The sequence below is a fragment of the Neohortaea acidophila genome, assembly GCF_010093505.1.
Source record: "Neohortaea acidophila strain CBS 113389 unplaced genomic scaffold BDY17scaffold_6, whole genome shotgun sequence".
NCBI classification, from domain to species: domain Eukaryota; kingdom Fungi; phylum Ascomycota; class Dothideomycetes; order Mycosphaerellales; family Teratosphaeriaceae; genus Neohortaea; species Neohortaea acidophila.
In genome coordinates this window covers 601,430-620,026 of record NW_022985515.1, presented here as the reverse complement: position 1 = coordinate 620,026, position 18,597 = coordinate 601,430, and the positions used below count along the sequence as shown (strand labels likewise).

General features: G+C 57.0%; 9 protein-coding genes across 9 annotated transcripts; 5 read left to right on the top strand and 4 right to left on the bottom strand.

Annotated features, from left to right (window-relative positions):
• Positions 1 to 986: 986 nt before the first annotated feature.
• BDY17DRAFT_335052 (major facilitator superfamily domain-containing protein) lies at positions 987 to 2,296 on the top strand (the record flags this gene model as incomplete). Its single annotated transcript, XM_033737921.1, has 3 exons — positions 987 to 1,119; positions 1,178 to 1,603; positions 1,657 to 2,296. 3 exons carry the CDS (start codon positions 987 to 989, stop codon positions 2,211 to 2,213), a joined length of 1,116 nt encoding a protein of 371 aa, XP_033589087.1. The 3' UTR covers positions 2,214 to 2,296.
• A 461-nt stretch (positions 2,297 to 2,757) lies between these two features.
• On the top strand, positions 2,758 to 4,194 carry BDY17DRAFT_339665 (uncharacterized protein). The gene is made up of 2 exons (XM_033737971.1): positions 2,758 to 2,993; positions 3,050 to 4,194. The coding sequence occupies exons 1-2, from the start codon at positions 2,984 to 2,986 to the stop codon at positions 4,150 to 4,152; spliced, it is 1,113 nt and encodes a 370-aa protein (XP_033589086.1). The 5' UTR covers positions 2,758 to 2,983; the 3' UTR covers positions 4,153 to 4,194.
• Positions 4,195 to 5,108, bottom strand: BDY17DRAFT_298655 (uncharacterized protein). Its single transcript, XM_033733775.1, has 5 exons — positions 4,961 to 5,108; positions 4,856 to 4,902; positions 4,745 to 4,801; positions 4,456 to 4,690; positions 4,195 to 4,402 (listed from the first exon to the last, which is right to left on the bottom strand). The coding sequence occupies exons 1-5, from the start codon at positions 5,046 to 5,048 to the stop codon at positions 4,248 to 4,250; spliced, it is 582 nt and encodes a 193-aa protein (XP_033589085.1). The 5' UTR covers positions 5,049 to 5,108; the 3' UTR covers positions 4,195 to 4,247.
• Positions 5,109 to 5,320: 212 nt separating this feature from the next.
• BDY17DRAFT_324792 (Pyruvate/Phosphoenolpyruvate kinase-like domain-containing protein) lies at positions 5,321 to 6,411 on the top strand (the record flags this gene model as incomplete). Its single annotated transcript, XM_033737266.1, has 2 exons — positions 5,321 to 5,366; positions 5,501 to 6,411. 2 exons carry the CDS (start codon positions 5,321 to 5,323, stop codon positions 6,409 to 6,411), a joined length of 957 nt encoding a protein of 318 aa, XP_033589084.1.
• A 161-nt stretch (positions 6,412 to 6,572) lies between these two features.
• BDY17DRAFT_324791 (Vta1 like-domain-containing protein) lies at positions 6,573 to 7,893 on the bottom strand (the record flags this gene model as incomplete). Its single annotated transcript, XM_033737265.1, has 2 exons — positions 6,573 to 7,746; positions 7,811 to 7,893. The coding sequence occupies 2 exons, from the start codon at positions 7,891 to 7,893 to the stop codon at positions 6,573 to 6,575; spliced, it is 1,257 nt and encodes a 418-aa protein (XP_033589083.1).
• Positions 7,894 to 8,055: 162 nt separating this feature from the next.
• BDY17DRAFT_346582 (uncharacterized protein) lies at positions 8,056 to 9,999 on the top strand. Its single transcript, XM_033738106.1, has 3 exons — positions 8,056 to 8,347; positions 8,415 to 8,440; positions 8,500 to 9,999. The coding sequence occupies exons 1-3, from the start codon at positions 8,201 to 8,203 to the stop codon at positions 9,926 to 9,928; spliced, it is 1,602 nt and encodes a 533-aa protein (XP_033589082.1). The 5' UTR covers positions 8,056 to 8,200; the 3' UTR covers positions 9,929 to 9,999.
• Positions 10,000 to 10,221: 222 nt separating this feature from the next.
• On the bottom strand, positions 10,222 to 12,216 carry BDY17DRAFT_324789 (uncharacterized protein; the record flags this gene model as incomplete). The annotated part of the gene is made up of 2 exons (XM_033737264.1): positions 10,222 to 12,080; positions 12,132 to 12,216. The coding sequence occupies 2 exons, from the start codon at positions 12,214 to 12,216 to the stop codon at positions 10,222 to 10,224; spliced, it is 1,944 nt and encodes a 647-aa protein (XP_033589081.1).
• A 2,196-nt stretch (positions 12,217 to 14,412) lies between these two features.
• Positions 14,413 to 14,986, bottom strand: BDY17DRAFT_238324 (uncharacterized protein; the record flags this gene model as incomplete). The annotated part of the gene is made up of 2 exons (XM_033730331.1): positions 14,413 to 14,693; positions 14,809 to 14,986. Coding segments are annotated over 2 exons (459 nt in total), but the record flags the coding sequence as incomplete, so codon positions are not given.
• A 1,500-nt stretch (positions 14,987 to 16,486) lies between these two features.
• BDY17DRAFT_317172 (uncharacterized protein) lies at positions 16,487 to 18,237 on the top strand (the record flags this gene model as incomplete). Its single annotated transcript, XM_033736072.1, has 2 exons — positions 16,487 to 17,933; positions 17,996 to 18,237. The coding sequence occupies 2 exons, from the start codon at positions 16,487 to 16,489 to the stop codon at positions 18,235 to 18,237; spliced, it is 1,689 nt and encodes a 562-aa protein (XP_033589079.1).
• Positions 18,238 to 18,597: the final 360 nt, after the last annotated feature.

The following is an 18,597-nucleotide window of genomic DNA, read 5'->3' as shown; positions in this document are numbered from 1 at the left end:
AAATACGTCCGTTAATGGATGGACTGGTTTTGGAAGGCTTCTAGAAGCGGGATGTGGCCGTTGTGGCTGACCGGTGGCTGTCTGAAGGCTGCGCTACGCTGAAGGATCGATCTCACCACTCGGGCCCTCCGTGGAATGCGATATCAGCGTTGAAGACTCGTCTCATAATGTGCTCGTGGGTGATCGATAACTTTGATGAATGACAGAGGCTGGGAAGTAAAGCTGGTGTGAGCAGTGGTAAGGTAAGGAGCAGGAAGAAGCACGTCGGTGTCTGGGCGTTGCGTGATGCGTGAAGTCCGGACGCTTGGCGCAGCAAAAAGCTTAATTGGAGCTCCAGGGGGTCGCTCCTTCTCTCACAACATGCGGTCAGCAAGATCTCTCAGCAAAGCCAACGCGCCGGCGGAACACGCAATCGATCTAGCACGTGCAGCCCCAAAGACCAGGTGGACAGAAGATAACTGGATTCAGAAATGGCTTCGCTTGTTTGGAGCTTAAAACGGCGTGAGGGATGCACTTCAGGTCTCGAACATGCACGCTTTAGCTGTTTCCAGCCGGCCAGCTCGTCGGGGTCGCCTCAGTGGCTCACGCGTGGCTGCGCTGAAAGGCATCATCCTACCGAAGCACCCGCCTTTGCCGCCCTCATCCTCTTCATTTACAATCGCCTTGGCTTGCGCACGCTGCTTGCACTGGTCAAGTCGTGCCGAAAGCCACTCGGCTACACTCCAAAGCGGTTTGATGGCGGTGCGCCTTCGGACGCTACGATGGTGTATGCTCTGCATGGGTAGTGCGCAGCCTGATCCTTGGCTTTCGCTTGACTGCTGGCAGCCACCGCTTGAGAGAGCAGGACAGGAGGGTGAGTTGAGCGTTGAAGGCATGTATTAAAAAGCCTCATCATCTGCACCGGGGCCGTCTTTCATTCTTTCCTTCATCCTCTTCAGCCAGCGCTGTATCAAGAAATTTCGTTTTATTTCGTTGATCATCCCAACATGGAAGGCTCTTGGGTCTGTGCCGAGATCGAGCGGCAGCTCAAAGGCTCCGTTGTCTTTACCGAGAAAGAAGTCTTGACTGGCAGATGGGATGAGCCTGATTGCGAGGAAAACCCGAGAAACTGGAGTACAAGTACGTCTGGCATCACTTGCGTGGCATTGACAACTTCCTAATCATCACTCCGCTCCAGTGAAGAAGATCTTCCACGTGGCTCCAGTGGCACTGCTATGTCTCAGCGTCACTGCCGGAAGCTCAATGATCACCCCCGGCATCTTTCAGATTGAGGAGAAATTCCACGTATCCGAGACGGTCGCCTTGTTGAGCTTGTCCATGTACGTGCTGGGCCTGGCATTAGGACCTCTGATCGCCGCCCCCCTCTCCGAAACCTGGGGTAGGATCATTGTCTACCGGACGACGATGCCCATCTACATTCTCTTCATCCTTGGCGCCGGTTACACGAACTCCTTCGCGGGATTGATTATCTGTCGACTATTCGCTGCACTGGCCGGCGCCCCGTGTCTTGCCGTTGGAGCGGGTACAGTCGCAGATCTATTCGCGCCTCACAGAATGGGCACGGCCGGAGCGTTTATCGTGATGGCACCGTTCCTCGGTCCTTGTACGTTACTCGCTTGTACAAAAGCTTGGAACTTCCACTAACCTCAGCTTTAGGCATTGGACCTGTCATTGGCGGCTTTGCAGCCAGCTTCGAGAGCTACCGTTGGACCCAATGGTGCACCATCTTCCTCGCCTTGTTGGCGTACGCCACCGTGCTTCCGACCCACGAGACACACCGTCTGGTATTGCTGAAGAAGCGTGCGAAAGAACTGGACCTGCCTCCTCCGGTTCCAAAAATCCCGACTAAAGAGGCCATTCACCTACTGTTGACTATCACGATCTTCCGCCCCGTCTGCATGCTCTTCTACGAGCCCATCGTCCTACTCTTCTCCCTCTACAACGCCTTTACCTTTAGCATCCTCTTCGCCTTCTTCGAGGCCTTCCCCTACGTCTTCATGGGCGTCTATCACTTCAACATCTGGCAGTATGGCTTGACCTTTCTCGCAATCGGCGGAGGCGTCCTTCTCGGCGTCGTGGTCGCCATCATCATCGACCAGACCGTGTACCAGAAGAAGGTCGAGTATGACGATGCCGGCGAAGTGATTCCCCAAGCGCCTGAACGCAGATTATTCGTCGCCATCATCGGCGCCGTCTGCCTACCAGTTGGGTGAGTCTTCCCTTACACCCTAGCCGTCAACAGTCAAACGACTAACACCCTCACAGCCTCGCCTGGTTCGCCCTAACCGCCAAACCCTCAGTGCACTGGATCGTTCCCGTCCTCTCCGGCGTCCCCTTCGCCCTCGGCAACGTCGCCGTCTTCATCTCCGCCGCCCTCTACATGCTCGACGTCTACGGGCCGCTGAGCGGCGCCTCCGCCATGGCGGCCAACGGCCTCCTGCGCTACACCATGGGTGCCGCGTTTCCCCTCTTCACCGTCAAGATGTACGAGGGCTTGGGCATCAAGCTGGCCACGGGCGTGCTAGCGATTGTGTGTATGGTGATGCTGCCGATTCCGTTGATCTTCTACAAGTTTGGGCCGGCGATTCGGAAGCGGAGTCGCTATTCGACTTTTGGGCAGTCTTGAATGGGGAAAGGGAGGGGATGCGTGATGGCATTTGAGATGGAGCGGGACTAGGGAAATATGACTGTCAGAGTATACGTAACTTATGATCACGAACATGCTAGCGTTGGAGCGCAGACGTACATAGCCTCATAGCCTTGAACTCCTTACGATTCGCACCCCCGCTATCGGCATCCCGCTGACGTGCGCAACTCTAAATGTTCAACAGCACACCATCCGTAACTTTTGATACCGCGGACTGCTAAGGACATTCGTGCTCAGTATACTGTAGTCCAAGCACTGGGAGTGTATATCCAGCGTCCTCCTCATCGACCCTTTCTTCTCCGTCCGAACCAATCCAGACACCATCTCGCACTCACAATGGGCGGAGGTAAGCACCCCTCCCCCCTCCGCCATGCTCTCCCGCTCACCCCTCTAATCACCCAGGACCAATCCAAGACCAACTCCTCATCATCTTCCCCTTCGCCAACCCCCCAGAGGCCGCAATAACGCACCTCCGCCACAAATTTCCCCAAATCGACATCGTCACCCACATCGTCCCCTACACGCGCGATGCCGCGCTGCTCGCCTCCAACCTGCCCCCCAACGTCTACAAGGACGCCACAATGCTGTGCACCGTGCACGCCTTCCCGCAGGCCCTCGCCGACGCGCCGAAATTGTCCTTCGTGCAGCTGCTGAGCGCGGGGAGCAATCAGATTCAGCCGAACCCGATTTACACCGATAGCGAGATTCCCATTGCTACGACGACGGGGATTCATGGGCCGCAGATTGCCGAGTGGGTGGTGATGACGGGGTTGGTGTTTAGCCATGGGTATAGGAAGTACTATGAGGATCAGAAGAGGCACGAGTGGGCGAAGAACAGCTTTAGTGCTGAGGTGCGGGATCGCGTGGGTTTGCGGTTGGGAGTGTTGGGGTATGGGAGTATCGGGCGGCAGGTGGGGAGGGTGGCGAAGGCTATGGGGATGCAGGTGCTGGCGTACACGGCTAGCGAGAAGAGTACGCCGGCTAAGAGACGGGACCCGGGGTTTGTTGTACCAGGCACGGGGGATGAGGAGGGCGTCATTCCGGATGAGTGGTTCTCTGGCCTGGACAAGAAGAGTTTGCATCGATTTCTGAAGCAGGGGATTGATTGGTTGGTCGTGGCTGTTCCTTTGACCAAGGAGACGACGCACTTCTTGTCGACGGAGGAGTTCCGCGTTATGGCGGAGGGGCTGTCGGGCAAGGACAAGGAGGGGAGGAAGCCGTTTGTGACGAATATTGCGCGAGGGCCGATTATCGATCAGCCGGCTTTGATTGACGCGTTGAAAGACGGGACGCTGGGTGGTGCGGCGCTGGATGTCACCGATCCTGAACCGTTGCCTAGCGATAGCGAGTTGTGGGGCTTGGAGAATGTGATCATCACGCCGCATGTCGCTGGGAGTACGACGGAGTACATCACGCGGGCGTTGCAGGTGCTGGAGACGAATCTGGAGCGGCGGGACAAGGGCGAGCCGATGCTCAATCTTGTTCGGAGAGACCGGGGGTATTAGTCTCCTTTCACAGACCATGCCTAGACAAACGATAGATCGATTTGGCTTTTGTAAAGTTGACTTCGAACTGTATATCGCGTTGTCTGAAGGTATGCTCATCTGTTAAAGAAGCGCGAGACAAGTGCGCCACCCACATTCCTCGCCAAAGAGCCGGAGTAGAGTCCGCGCTCCACGAGTCCACTCGCCTGACTAAACTTGTCGCATCGCGAGAAGGCCAGCGCATTCGTAATGGTCAGAACCAAAGCAATTACTTTCCACATCGTCAGCTCGCGCACATTTCAGGGCGAGATACGACCAACTTACCAACAAGCGTCAACCAAATAAACTCCAGCCTGACCACCGCAACCACCGCCAGCGCAACCCACAAAGCCGGCTGCGCGTACAAAGCCAGCCAGAAGAACCTCTTGTCCGTGGCGTTTACCAACTTCCCGCCCGGCTCGTTGGGCTGCGGCGCGCTCTCAAACACCCATTTGCCATTGCCGTTCTGGTCGATTTCGTTCCACCATCGGAGGCCTACCAGGCGGCGCCCGGCGATGTTCTGGAGTGTAGAGTGAGCTTGTGCGTCTCTTTCTTTTGGGCATGTGGCTCGTACCTTGACGTAGTAGAAGTCGAAGCTCAGCAGGAGGATGCAGATGATGAAGATGAGGACCTGCAAGTGTCGAGGTTAGGAAAGGGTTTCGTGGGCAGTACGGGCGATACGTACAAAGTTCGAGGTGAAGAGGAGGCCGAGGAGGTAGACGAGAAGACTGGCTGTGCAATTGTCAGTATGCGATGCACCATTGGACGTTGAGGGTAGGAGGTCATGTACATATTCGAAAGGAGAGGAAGGTCAGGAGTGTGATGGGGTTGGCGGAGAGGCGCCAGCTCAGGGCCCCGGGGCTCTCGTTGATGTCCATGGGTAGGTGTGCGTATGGAGGTGTCACATCTGTTGGCGGAAGATAGGCAAATGGTCAACCTTCGACCTTCGAAAGTTGCCTGAGAACACGAAGCGACGTGTCGAAGGAGTCGCGAGGTCAAAAGTCGTGGCCGTGGAGCAGCTGATGACATAATTCCTGCCCGCCGGTCTCGGCTGTGGAGCGGCTATATCAACTACACCACCTCCTCTTGACGCGACATTGTTGCTGGTCTGAATTAGACAAGCATTGAAGCATATCTGCATTTTGTCAAGATGGCGAGCGGTGCAGCGACTGTGATTCGGCGTTGCCAGTTGTACGGTAAGTTGCACTTCACCCCCTATACCATCCGGACTATCGCCATTGGGATCGGGACACCAGCCATCACACCCCTTCTCAAACCTGCGATCATAGTACCATGGACTATTCATATCGTTTCCTAACACAATTTGTAGTCCCCGGCTCATCCATGCGCTTCCTCGAAAAATCGCGCAGCCTGACCGTCGACTCCGTCGCCTACGACCTCGAAGACTCCGTCACCCCCTTGAAGAAGCCCGAAGGCCGCGCCAACATCCTCGCCGTGCTGAACAAAGACCGCGTCCCCGGCATCCGCGAGCAAGCCGTGCGCATCAACCCCGTCTCCTCGGGCCTCGCCCTCGACGACCTGACGGAGATCCTCAAAGGCAAGAACCTCGACTGTCTCGTGGTGCCCAAAGTCGACCGGCCGAGCGACTTGCACTTCGTGACGGATGTGCTGCGGCAGAAGTTGCCGGAGCGGCATGCGCCGGGGAGTACGAACCCTGTGAAGATTGTGGCGCTCGTGGAGTCGGCGCGCTCGTTGATGGATTTGAATTCCATTTGTCAGGCTTCGCCGTATCTTTCTGGTTTGGGGTTTGCGGCTGAGGACTTTTCGTTGGACCTCAGTATTACGCGCACCCCTGGATTGAACGAGTTCACCTACGCGCGAAGCGCAATCGTCACCGCCGCTAGAGCGTTCGAGATCCCCTCTGCACTCGACCTCGTCTCTACCACCTTCCGCGGCGAGGAAGGCCGCAAGTTCCTACAGGACGAGAGCGAGAATGGGAAACGCTTCGGCTTCAACGGGAAGCAGTGTATTCACCCCGACCAGGTGTCTGTCGTGCAGGACGTATTTAGTCCGAGTCAGCAGGAGACTGAGTGGGCTGTGCGGATTGTGATTGCGGACAAGAAGGCGGACGCACAGGGCAGAGGCGCGTGGACGCTGGATGGCAAGATGATTGATGTGCCGGTGGTGGGGAAGGCGAAGGCCATCGTGGCCAAGGCGGAGCTGTGTGGGATGGATGTTAAGGCGTTGCAGGAGAAGTTTAAGGATGAGGAGCCGAAGTGAAATGAGAGTGGGAGCGCTTTGGAGCGTCAGGCACGAGATGAAGCTAGGATCCCGATTGATCATTGCAAGCACTGGCAATATCATCTCGCATACACCTATACTCATCGTCTTCGATACCAACAACTCTTCATAAAATCGTAGCCACATGTCCTATCAACAACTCATCTAGCCCCCAAGCTCTCCAACGCCAACCTAAACTCCTTCACCGCCGTATTCACATCCTCGAAATTCAGCGCCGAAATCGCCCACCGCGCATGTTTCTGCGCCAGCGCCGTCGCCTCATCATCCGTCCTGAACCCCGTCGTGGCCTGCTGTGGCGGAGCAACAGCAGTAGGAGGTGGAGGACGCGGAGCAGCAATAGGCGGGGAAGCAATCGGTAGCGGCGCCGGGGTATGCAGAGGAGACTGCACAGGCGGAACGGTAGGCGGCTGAGCGGACATTTGGTGGGGCGTGGGGGCGCTGGGTCTTGCGGGACTGGCGATGCCTAGGTCTTCGGGTGGAGGGGCGGAGGGCTGTTCGGAGGGGGCGGGGGCGAGGGTGTTGTAGAAGTCTTGGGGGTTCATGTCTTGCGGGCCGGGGGTTTGGGGTGGGCTGGCGGGGTTGTGGGCATCTGGCATGTTTGTGTCGGTATTGGTGGTGGTGGTGGTGGTGGTGGGGAAGTAGCCGCCGCCGATGGAGTTTGTTCTGCTGTCTTTTATCGAGCTGGATTCGAGAGGGGAGACTTGGTGGGAGCTTGTGCGTGGAGGTAAGCCGCTCGGTGACAGGGTGTCTGGTGCCAGCGATCGTGCGTTGGCCTCTGTGTCGACAACCGTGCCAGGGCGATAGCCTTCGCTTGCGCTCCCATTTTGCTTCCCTTCGAGCGCCTTCAACTCCGCCTCGATCCCATCATCATCGACTGGTTGTTCCGGCTCTTCCACCACCGGATTCGTCGCATTCGGATCTTCTCCCGCCTTGAAGGCTTGTAATATTCTCCGCGCATGGTACTTTGCAAACCGACTCTTCGCCGCAATATCCGCATCCACCTGTCCCCAAATGCTCAACAGATCCATAAACGTTGCAGCCGCCATGAATGTATCGGCCGTCTGTTTGGTGACCTTGTTCGCCCGCTGCGACTCATCCGCGCGGTTGAACGTTTCGAGGGCGAAGTTCTCAATGTACGCTTTGGCGGCGACGTCGTCGACGATAGCATCGTTGGAGGCGTTGTCGGCTTTGGTGGCCTCGAGCTTGTCCATGAGTTGCACGGCGTAGTTGGAGGAGGCATCGTCGCCGGCGTGCAGCTGTTTGCCGAGGATTTGTTGGAGGATGTGGTATTCGCACCAGTATGTGACGATGGGTCTGGAGGGGCATGATTTGTCAATACACTCGCTCTGGTGTGGATTTGGCTCGGGTTGTTGCCCACCTTGCCTTCTCTAGTTGTGCTGCTCGCACGGCAAATCGAGTGATGTCTGCTGTTTTGAGCTTGTCGGGTAGTTGAGCCGCCATGGCTGTGTATTGAATGGGGAGCAAGAGCAAAGGATTGTGTGTTGACCGTCAGGCAGTGACCGCGTGTAGTCGCCTTGATGTCCAAGACGTGGGGTCGCATATGCCTCGCGTGGAGTGCCTGAGGCATCCAACGGTCCCTCCTTCTCCACACTTGTCCTTCAAGGGAGACTTCACCTCGACATATGAGGACACCTTTACTTCCCGGTCAGGCTGACCACAACTACATCTGACACGAACGAGACATACGAGACGAGCGACTGATTCCATTCACAATCAGTGTTGAATTCCCTTGACTGATTTGGCAACAATGGCATCCACCCTTGCGGTAGCCCTCGTGTCCTCCCTCCTTTTCATCCAGCCTGGTCTCGCAGACGGCCTCTATACCAAATCATCACCGGTTTTGCAGGTTTCTGGCAGCAATTATGACGACTTGATTGTCAAGTCAAACTATACAGTATGCTCTCTTTCTTAAACTCGCCCTACCGATATTACAGCTATCGCTAACTCTGCGGGTGTCTCAGTCCATCGTCGAATTCTACGCTCCATGGTACGCAGTTGCTTAGCCCCTGTCAACAGTGTAATCACTTCATACTGAGTCCGAGATAGGTGCGGCCACTGCAAAAACCTCCAACCAGTCTACGAAAAGGCAGCCAAATCCTTATCCGGCCTGGCCAAAGTAGCGGCAGTTAACTGCGATGAGGAATCCAACAAACCATTCTGTGGCTCCATGGGCGTCAAGGGCTTCCCCACGCTAAAAATCGTCAAGCCCGGTAAGAAAGCGGGCAGGCCTATCGTCGACGACTACAACGGCGAGAGGACGGCCAAGGCCATCGTCGACGCCGTGACGGGGAAGATTGTCAATCATGTGGCGCGATTGAAGGACGATGACTACGCGGATTGGCTCGATGCCGGAGATGCACCCAAGGCGATTCTGTTTTCCGAGAAAGGGACGACGAGCTCTTTGTTGAAGGCCATTGCCATTGAGTTTCTTGGCGGGATTGATGTTGCGCAGATCCGAAGTAAGGAAGACGATGCGGTCGAGAAGTTCGACGTACAGAGATTTCCCACGCTTGTGCTCGTTCCAGGCAAAGGAAAGGACGCCATCAAGTACGACGGACAGTTGAAAAAGGACGCCATTGTCACTTTCCTGTCTCAGGCTGCCACGCCAAACCCCGATCCGGCGCCAAAGAAGGCAAAGGCAAGCTCCAAATCGGACAAGAAGAAGGCATCCAAGGCATCTTCCTCATTCGCCAAATCCTCCAAGTCCCAAGCATCAGCGCAAGCGGAAACAGACGCCGCATCGCAAACAGCCGAGACACTCGAAGACGAATCTCAGCCAACGGCTTCCCCGCACCCAGACGCAGCGACAGAAGATACGCAGAAACCCGTCAAGATCCCCGACATCGCAACCCCAATCCCATCTCTGGCAGAGACCATCCCCCTCCAACAGAAGTGCCTCAACACCAAAGCCGGCACCTGCATCCTCGCCCTACCCCCCGCATCCAATCCCTACGCAAGCACAGAGCAAGCCCTCGCCAGCCTCAGCGAAATCCACCACAAACACGCCACCGCCAACCGCAAACTCTTCCCCTTCTTCCAGCTCCCCGCCTCAAACCCTACCTCCGCCTCTCTCATCGCAGCCCTGAATCTCGACGCCTCTACCACACAACTCATCGCGACAAACGGCAAACGCGCCTGGTACCGCCAATACCCCTCCGCGACGTTCACCCTAGCCGAAATCGAAGACTGGATAGACAGCATTCGCATGGGCGACGGCGCGAAGTCGAAACTCCCCGCCGAGCTCATCGTCGACGCGGCCGAGCTACCCGCCGAGCCGATCGAAGTGAAGGTGGACTCCACTTCCGATCCGGAGGATATCATGGCGCAGTTGAAGCAGCAGCTGCCCGAGGGCGTCGAGTTTGAATTGGAGGAGATTGAAGATGGAGAGTATGAGAGGATTCTGGCGGAGGCGAGTCGAGGGGCGGCGAAGAGGGAGAAGGCAGAGGCGGCTGCCACGGCGCGTGATGAATTGTGAGGGTTTGGATGTGTTGGTGTGCAAATCTAGTCAAGATAGGATGCGAGGCTGAGACGTGCGATGATTGGAAGAGTCTCATTTGCTCACCTCAAGCGGCTGGAGTACATTCTATTGAATCGTGCACATAGTTCTTCTCCGATATCACCCTTTCTCGTCAAAGCTGAATATGTCCATCGAAGAAGGAAAGGTCTCTCGACTCGAGAGAATCCCACTCAAAACTCCCCCGAATTCGCCATCGCTGGTAAAATAAAACAAGCCGAAAAGACAAACCTCATAAGTAGTGCCACTTTCCATCAAGAGACAACAACCCGATACTTCCGATCCAAATGCCGCTGCAAATCCTCCTCCGCGCCACTCTCATCATCGCGCGCTTCCACCACCGGCGGATTCAGCGGTGCCACTCCCGCAGCATCCCTCTGCTCGCCCGCTCCTCCAAACCTCGCAGACCGCACGCTAGAGTGCCTACTAGGCGCATAATACGGAGCGGAAAACGAACTCTCCGGCGCGCGGTATCGTCTCTCGCTGTTCATCGATGACCTCGACTGCGGTCTCTGAGAGGGAGTGTAGCGCTGCTGTTGTGAGGAGGGCGCTGTGCCCGGGCGAGGGAAGTAATCCGCATCCTGTCTTGAGAGGGAGACGGCGTCGTACCGGATTACGGGTGTGGGAGGGCTGGCGAGAGGATATGTAGGTTCGGGTGTGTGCAGGCGCTCGATGAATTCTTGGGGAATGCGGCCGCGGCCTATGAGGGAGGAGCAGCCGCTTGATCGGTGGTTGGCGTTGGCGTTGCGGTCGATGATGAGGGGGGATTTATACGTTTCGTCGGGGGAGGAGAGGGTGGTGGTTGTCGTGAAGGTTGTAATAGGGGAGGAGAGCGTTTTGGCGTCGAGGTCTAGTTTGCCCGGGCGCTGCATTTCAAACATGCTGCCGCGTTCGTGCTGGTAGGTGGTCACGAGGCCCTTTTGGGAGTTGCTGCGCATGACCTCTGGGGAGCGGCGGGCATCCAGGCTGACGAACTCTTGGTGGTTGGTGGTGAATTTGGAGCGGAAGAAGTGCCACCAGCCGGGGAAGATGGAGGGACGGGCGACGAAGAGGAAGATTTGCAGGCCGGCGAGGGAGATGAGGAGCAGGACGGCGGTGACGGTTGCTTGGTTGACGAGCCAGGCGCCGACGAGGTGCAGACAAGCGTCCTTGGCGGTGGGGTTGAAGACGAGGCATTCGATCCACGGCTCCACTTGGGCGAAGTGCGAGGTGACGGTGTTTTGGAGGCCGTCGAGCCAGACGAAGACGATGGAGAAGAAGACGACGTCCACGACGATGACGGTGACGATGGCGATGCCGCGCCATTGCAGCCAGAGAACTTTTTGTAGGCGTCGCCAGACTACGCGCGCTGTTTGGTTCTGCGTGCGAGTACTGCCGCTGTAGGATGGGAGACCGGTGCTGGAGCCGTTGGTGGAGCTGTCGGGTCGGTCGGTGAATAGGTTTCGTAGGTACACTCTGAGGCAGTGCACGAAGGTCATGAGCTGCAGAATGCCCGCCAGGCCCACCATACCCATCAGCGGGCCCCAGAAGTCCTTCATCGAGTTGTCGTGGTTGACGTCGCATTCGCGACCGAAGCGGAAGCTCACACCGGTGAAGGTCATCGTCACGGTGAAGAGTACCGCTGGGATACCCCATCCAAAGGCTTGCGAGTAGTAGAAAAACTTTTGTCCGGGGACGATGTCCCAGCAGATCTGTAGATTCATTGATAGCGCGCGGATGAAGATCCACATGCCTGTCGACAAGCCACCAGCAACGATGAAGGCGCCGCTCCACGCGCACTCGGTGAGGGTGTACATGTCGTTCGGCGTGATGTCGTTGTAGCATTGCTCCGGATTCGTGGCAAGAGGGATTGTGAACCCAAGCGCCAGCATCATCACGGAAACGATCAGGCAGACGCTCAGGTAGTGCTTTCGTGTCTGCTGCACGGGAAGCACGAGGTATGATAGCAGCATGAAGGCCAGTAGGATCAGCCCAGCGACGTTGAGCCATTCGATCACGGTTATCCAGGTGTAGAAGCCGTCGGAATATGCCCATGCCGTCGCTGGACACGGGAGGCAGCATTCGGGACTGCCGGGTAGGTCGGATATCGGCGAACAGAATCGACCCTCGATGACTTTGCGGGTGTTAGCCTCAGCCTGATGGTCCAACATCTTTGTAAACTTACATCCGCCAGTGCTGGGAAAGCTGGCCGAGTCGAGAAAGGGCGGAGGACATGCATTTGCCCTCGCAAACATGGTTGTGTTGGCCATTTTGGATCGTGGCCGTGGGCCCAAGTCCAGCTGTCTTGTAGTCTTTCTCTTGGGGACTGTCGTGTTCTCGTGATGTATCGATGCCGCGTCGAGGACGATTCGTGTGTATGTTCGGTTACGTTATGTCGGATGCATCAGGTGCAAGTCGGCGAGTCGGTCTAATCGGCGGTCATCGTCGAGGGTGTCTAGTGAGATCGTCACACGGATGTCGTCAAAGGCTGTTCGATATGTTACAGTGGCGCGAGTCATGTGATGATACACGAGCGAGTGGAAGAGATACAGCAGCAAAGAAGGGAGCAAAGACGCAAGCAGTTCAGACGAAAAAGAGAGAAAGTCGAGAAGAGGGAGACAGCAGGTAGCGCTTCAAATGAGCGTCGATGGGCGATCTCGCGACTCGCCATCTGGTAGACATGTCGCCCTATGGGGGTCACAGACGACGGAACCCCATTCTGAGGCATCTCGCGGGATGCCGGGGCAGCAGCGGAGAGGGCGGAGCGGCCAGGGGAGGGCACACCAACCACCAGTCGCATTAAGATGAGCGGATCCCATGTGCTTGCATTTCGTGCTCCGCAGCGGCGCAGGTTCGATCGGGAGCCTTCGTCCACCGAGCAGGTGTAGACAGCGTTTCCATCGGCCGCGGTGGGCGCTGCCTAGGCGCGGCTACTCCCTGCAGGCCCTTGGCCAGTCAGCGGCGCGGACGGGGGTGTGTTCATGTCACCCATGTCCCGCCCTGCATGCCCCGCATGGCAGTTCCTGCGCTGCTGCGAAGCTTGATTCGCTGCGTTCGCCAGCCGTGTCACTGTCTTTAGCACCCGTGCTTTCCTCGATGCGGGTTGGGGATACATGGTTGAATTTGATTTTGTCGAACGTGGTCGGGAGAGGCGCAGATTGGGTTTACGACATGTCTCTCCCTGGAGGCGGAAGGGCAACGGTTGTGGAGACGCGACATGCGTTACTGTACAACGGTCGGGTCTCCACGAATGTTCGTCATCACGCCACGGAGGGTCTTGTAATTGAAGCTGTGATGGAGGAGACGCGTACGTCAATTCATCAATCACAGGGCCGGGAATCGGCAGAATTAATTGGCTCCATCGTCGTGCTCGATCGGCGGCGCTTTGCACGTGGATGGAGCGAGTAGGCGCTCAAAAGAGGACCCTCGAATGGACAGTGGCGGCCTGAAAAGGCGAGTGCAGCAGTTCCGCGCGCACAAATCAGCGCGCGAGAAGGGCATGTGCACACGCGGGCAGGAGTAGGCCGAGTGGAGTTGGGGGAAGCAGGGCGTGTGGTCATTCTGATAGGCGCGGACACGCTCGAAATTGCCTTAGCGCACATGTCAAATCCGACCAATTGCTCCCCCGAACACCACTCTCCTGCACGCCATTGGCAGGGATGCGTTTTTGCGCTTCGTCCCGATCACCCCGCCGCTCTTGGGGGGACGGATCGAGAAACGGGTGAAATTGAAGGGCAGCTTGGTGATTTCGAGCAAGAGCTGACTCAACTGGATCTGGGTCACTTTTGACGGGGGACTTCCTATTCGTGGATGCAGGCCATGGCCAACGACTGTCAACCCTCCCATATGGAGAAAACAATCACCAAGACACCACTCGATGGACGTGTCAAGACAAGCATCTCTCCGGTAGATGCAGACATGCGACCGATGCATGTCTCAACTGGTTGAGAGCTTGGCGTTCCAGGCATCTCGCTGCCGAGACACCAGATCCTTCTCGATGCAACCGGGGCCCAACCCCACCCTCTACTTTGCGCAATCCTGTACTCCGCTGTAGCATTGACATGGCTTTGGGAGTGCAAAAGGACCCGACCCGCTTCTGGGGACTTCCGATGGAGTGGCCTCGAAGCGTGGGTATTGGTCGTGGGTGTGGGCCGAATGCTTCCGTTGAAGGCTTTTAGTCGTAGACTCCTGAAACCACCTGGCTGGCGTGCTCTCGGCGGCCAGACACCTTAGTGCTGACTGTCTCGCGGCCTTGCCTTAGGGGATGTGCTTCCAAGTCTGGAATAGTGTGATGATGGTGCTCTGGTTGGTTGGTAGGGATTCACGGTGCCCAGTCCTGTTCTGGATGGTACGCTTGGTAGATATCAACCCCGATCACCAGAGCAAGCATCATAAACAACAGCTGCACGCCCTCACATCAATACATGGTCTTTCTAACCGAAATTTCTCCCGCATCGACTCACCAAGAAGGCTCCCAAGCTGATGAAGAGAATCTCCCAACCTCCGGAGCGAGCTTTCCCTACCGCCATTGCGTTCTGCTGGCGGAAGAACCGGATCGCTCCGATCGATATCATGCATAATGCAGCGCTTTGGAAGACCACGGCCACTGGCTTGCTGAGGACATAGTAGCCGTACACCTTGCTAGGGTGGGGAGAGTGCTCCAAGCGATAGAGCTGCGCTATGATGATTCCCATGATGGAGAGGGCGATTGAGTCACGAAGGTAGCCGAGGAAGGTGCGCTCGTTCGCTATAGAATCCCGTCAGCGTGGTGAAGGGTGAAAGGAGCAATTTGAATGTGAGATGAGGGGTTGGAAGCCGCAATAGTCTGGGCCTGAGCAGGCAGTATCCAGTGCTTGACTCACCAAGGTGATCCCGGCAATCATCGTGGGGCACAGAAATGCGAACGTGGTGCCTCCAGAACTTCTTGACGGGATCATACCAATAGATGATTGGTTTCTCGTCAGTCAAGACGTGTGAGACGACGGGGAGGTGCGTTAGCCTCCGCAGCTCCGTCGCTTCGATCTCCTGATCGTCCGAGTCGGTTTCGTCTGCTTCAGTTGACTCCGAGGGCACACGCACGTGAGCGGGCTCGGGGATCTGTAGGGAGTGGCCATGGCCCTTATCCTGATTGAACGTGCTTTGTGGCTCGGCCATCCTTCTTTCGACAGCGTTGTCGGAACTCCGTGGCGGCTGGTGGTCGTTGGGTTTGCTGGGGCTTATCGCCCACTCAGGCAACGGCAAGGGAGATGGAAGGAAACGAGCAGAGGCTCAAGAAGCCCCAGGAGACAAGGAGATAGAGAGCATCGCCATGCGAGTTGCGACCGAACCGCGACCACTCGCCGGGCTCTTCCAGTCACTTACGGTGTAGAATACGAGCAAATAGAGTTGCTGACGCCGGCAGGTCGCCGAAGCCGCTCCGCTCGGCATTGCGGCGCAGGAGCGGACGAGTCATGAGCACGGGGGACGTGGATTGCATTGCTGTTCACTTGAACAATGATATCAAAGTTCAGCGGAGGATAGAGAGGAATGCAAAAGCAAGCAGAGGAGAATGCAGGACGGCAAGGCTTTAAACCAGTGTTGCCAAACAAAAGAACGGCTGGTTTGGGTAAGGTGGTGAGCACGCCATCGCTTTGCCGCGCTACTCATTGGCTGAGGTGACGGCGCGTGGCTGAATTCGGTACGACTGGACGACATTCAGCCTCATGGACGAACAATGATGATTGAATGGAGAATTGTATGGATCGAGGCCAACGAGGTCGGCATATAGCCTACGAGAGCTCAACATTGAGTGATCGAGGTCAGCAGAGCACGTCTACACACCAAATGATCAAAGTCAGACAAAGTGTACCGCTGGAAACAAAAGCAGTAGCAGCAGCAGCCCCAACTCGAACACGGGGCCGCCAAAAGACAAAAAAAACAAACTCCTTTCCAGGAGAGAAAGCAAGGCGAGACTCGTAGGACCCCAACAGGTTTGCATTTTTGGCCGCCGACCAAACAGATCAATTGATGCTGCAAGTCATTGGTTAGAGGTCGAGTGCGGATAAATCAATTATATAGAAGCCGTAAGTGGTGACGAGGTTTAGCCGAGCAGTCTGCGGCATGTCTTTGGACGCACAATGGGCTCAATCTACATGTAAAGGGCATTTCAAGTAACGCGATCCCCCATATCAGAGCGTTCAAACGAGGGAAGAGTGCTGGAGAAATGAACCTTAAATGATTACGTATGCAAACCTTAACTTTTTTGCAAGCTTCAGAAAGCGCGGTTGGCGATGTGAAGTGTTTCTATACAACACCACCTCCACCACTTCACCCCTCGCGCATACCCTCTTACCCTCACTCATTCCACCCATCAATACCTCCACCACGTTATGCTCACGGACGTTTACGCCCACACACTCCATTGACAACACCATCAACGCCATTGCCCTCCCTACCCTTCCACCAAACCCCCCGGCTTCACCGAAGAGTGAATTCGAAACAGCAAGAGACTTCGATCACAAAGGCACTACGTAAGAGAGCCTGCACAACACCAACACAAGGATGTCTGACGGGAGACTGCAGTCTTCGCGGGACGACCGGCGAAGAGAGCGCGACGGAGGCGATCCCCGCCGCCGCCGCTCACGCTCCCCTGGACACCGACGCGAGCGCCGTGACTTCGCCGAGGTAGACACCTATTCCTCTAGCAGAGACTACCGAGAGCGTGAGAGGGAGGACAGGTACTCCGGCCGTGGTGGCGGCGGCGGCGGTGACAGGCGTGACAGAGACTGGGACCGCGAGCGTGGGGCCGCCGGCCGCAGAGATCATCGGGATGGAGACCGCAGGCGCGATGACCGCAGGGACCGCGACCTGTTCGACGACAGGCGCAGAGGGCCGCGCGATGACAGAGATCGGCGTGGAGGAGAGGACCGTGTGCGCGAACGCGATGACATGCGCCAGATGGAGCGGCAGGCCAGGAACAAGAGCGCGTCACCCGTCCGCAAGCCCAAGGAGCCCACACCAGACCTCACCGATGTGGTTCCGATTACCCAGAGGAAGCGCAGGATGACGCAGTGGGACATCAAGCCTCCGGGTTACGAGAATGTCACCGCAGAGCAAGCCAAACTGTCCGGCATGTTTACACTCCCCGGCGCACCACGACAACAGCAAATGGACCCGGCCAAGCTACAGGCCTTCATGAACCAACCCGGCAACCAAGCCGCCGCCTCCGCCCTCAAGCCTGCCACTGCTCGCCAGTCGAAGCGTCTGTTTGTGCACAATCTACCCGCCTCCGCGACGGACGAGACTCTCGGCGATTTCTTCAATCTCCAACTCAACGGCCTCAATGTTACCCGCGGTCCAGATCCATGCATCTCCGCCCACGTCAGCCAGGATCGCTCCTATGCGCTTCTAGAATTCAAGACAGCAGAGGACGCCACCAACGCAATCGCCCTCGACGGCATCGAAATGGAGCCCGAAGCAATGGACACGTCGAACGGCGACGCTAACGGCGCCCCCAAAGGCCTCCAAATCAAGCGACCAAAAGACTACATCACACCCGCCGTCACCGACGACAGCGCCACCGAGGGCGGCGTGTTGAACAACATCGTCCCCGACACGCAAAACAAGCTCTCCATCACCCGCATCCCCATCTTCCTCGCCGAAGACCAAATCCAAGAACTCCTCCTCTCCTTCGGCGAGCTGAAGAGCTTCGTCCTCGTCAAGGACACCTCGAGCGACCAGAGCCGCGGCATCGCCTTCTGCGAGTACGCCGACGCCGCCACCTCGACCGACATCGCGGAGCAGAGTCTGAACGGGATGGAGCTCGGCGACAGCAAGTTGAAAGTGCAGCGCGCCAGCGTCGGCATCCAACAGGTGGGCGGCGAAATGAGCGTCAACGCGATGAGCATGATGGCCGGCACGACCAACAGCGGCGCCGAAGCAGGCCGAGTCCTCTGCCTAATGAACATGATCACCCCCGAAGAATTGATGGACGCCGACGAAGCAGACGGTAAGTTTTGCCCCCGCCCCTGAATCTAACCCAACAGCTCTCCTAACCCTCTATCTCTCCAGAAATCCTCGAAGACGTCAAAGAAGAATGCAGCAAGTACGGCACGCTGCTCGAGGTCAAAATGCCGCGCCCCGCAGGCGGCAGCCGCGCCAACGCCGCCGGTATCGGCAAAATCTACATCAAGTACGAGGCTGCTGCGTCGGCGCAGAAGGCGCTCGCCGCGCTGGCGGGCAGGAAGTTTGCGGATCGCACGGTTGTCGTTACCGTGTTTGGGGAGGAGTACTTTGATGTGAATGCTTGGTAAGTGTGCGTTGCTCTTTTTTTCCCCTCGTTGTCGAGCTTCGAGGGAGCATGGCATTGCACGGAGCGGCGGGCAGGAGAGGCGAGGCGGATCGGATATGGGGGGAGCGAAGAGGAGAAAGGGAAGGTGACTTGGGGAGCGGAAGGGACATTGGTCGGGCGGGCAATACGAAGTGTACCCCATCGCAGGAAGGGAAAAGCAAGGAATACCGGCTATTTGGATGAACGTGCGGGAGGGCGAAGCGAGCGATACTGTTGGCCACGACGCGAATCTTCCTTTCTGGTCTGTGATGCGGTCAAGGCGAGCAGGCGGAAGGGGACAGGGGAATCGGGGGCAAGATGAAATGAGATGCAAAGTCGAAGG

Excerpts from the sequence above, each read along its gene's own strand:
- BDY17DRAFT_298655 (XM_033733775.1), bottom strand. The coding sequence starts at position 5,048 with ATGGACATCAACGAGAGCCCCGGGGCCCTGAGCTGGCGCCTCTCCGCC. Across the intron at positions 4,903-4,960 it reads CTTCCTCTCCTTTCGAATAT|CCAGTCTTCTCGTCTACCTC; the intron begins GTACATGACCTC and ends ACAATTGCACAG. Across the intron at positions 4,403-4,455 it reads TATTTGGTTGACGCTTGTTG|TAATTGCTTTGGTTCTGACC; the intron begins GTAAGTTGGTCG and ends CGATGTGGAAAG.
- BDY17DRAFT_346582 (XM_033738106.1), top strand. The coding sequence starts at position 8,201 with ATGGCATCCACCCTTGCGGTAGCCCTCGTGTCCTCCCTCCTTTTCATC. Across the intron at positions 8,348-8,414 it reads TTGTCAAGTCAAACTATACA|TCCATCGTCGAATTCTACGC; the intron begins GTATGCTCTCTT and ends CGGGTGTCTCAG. Across the intron at positions 8,441-8,499 it reads GTCGAATTCTACGCTCCATG|GTGCGGCCACTGCAAAAACC; the intron begins GTACGCAGTTGC and ends AGTCCGAGATAG.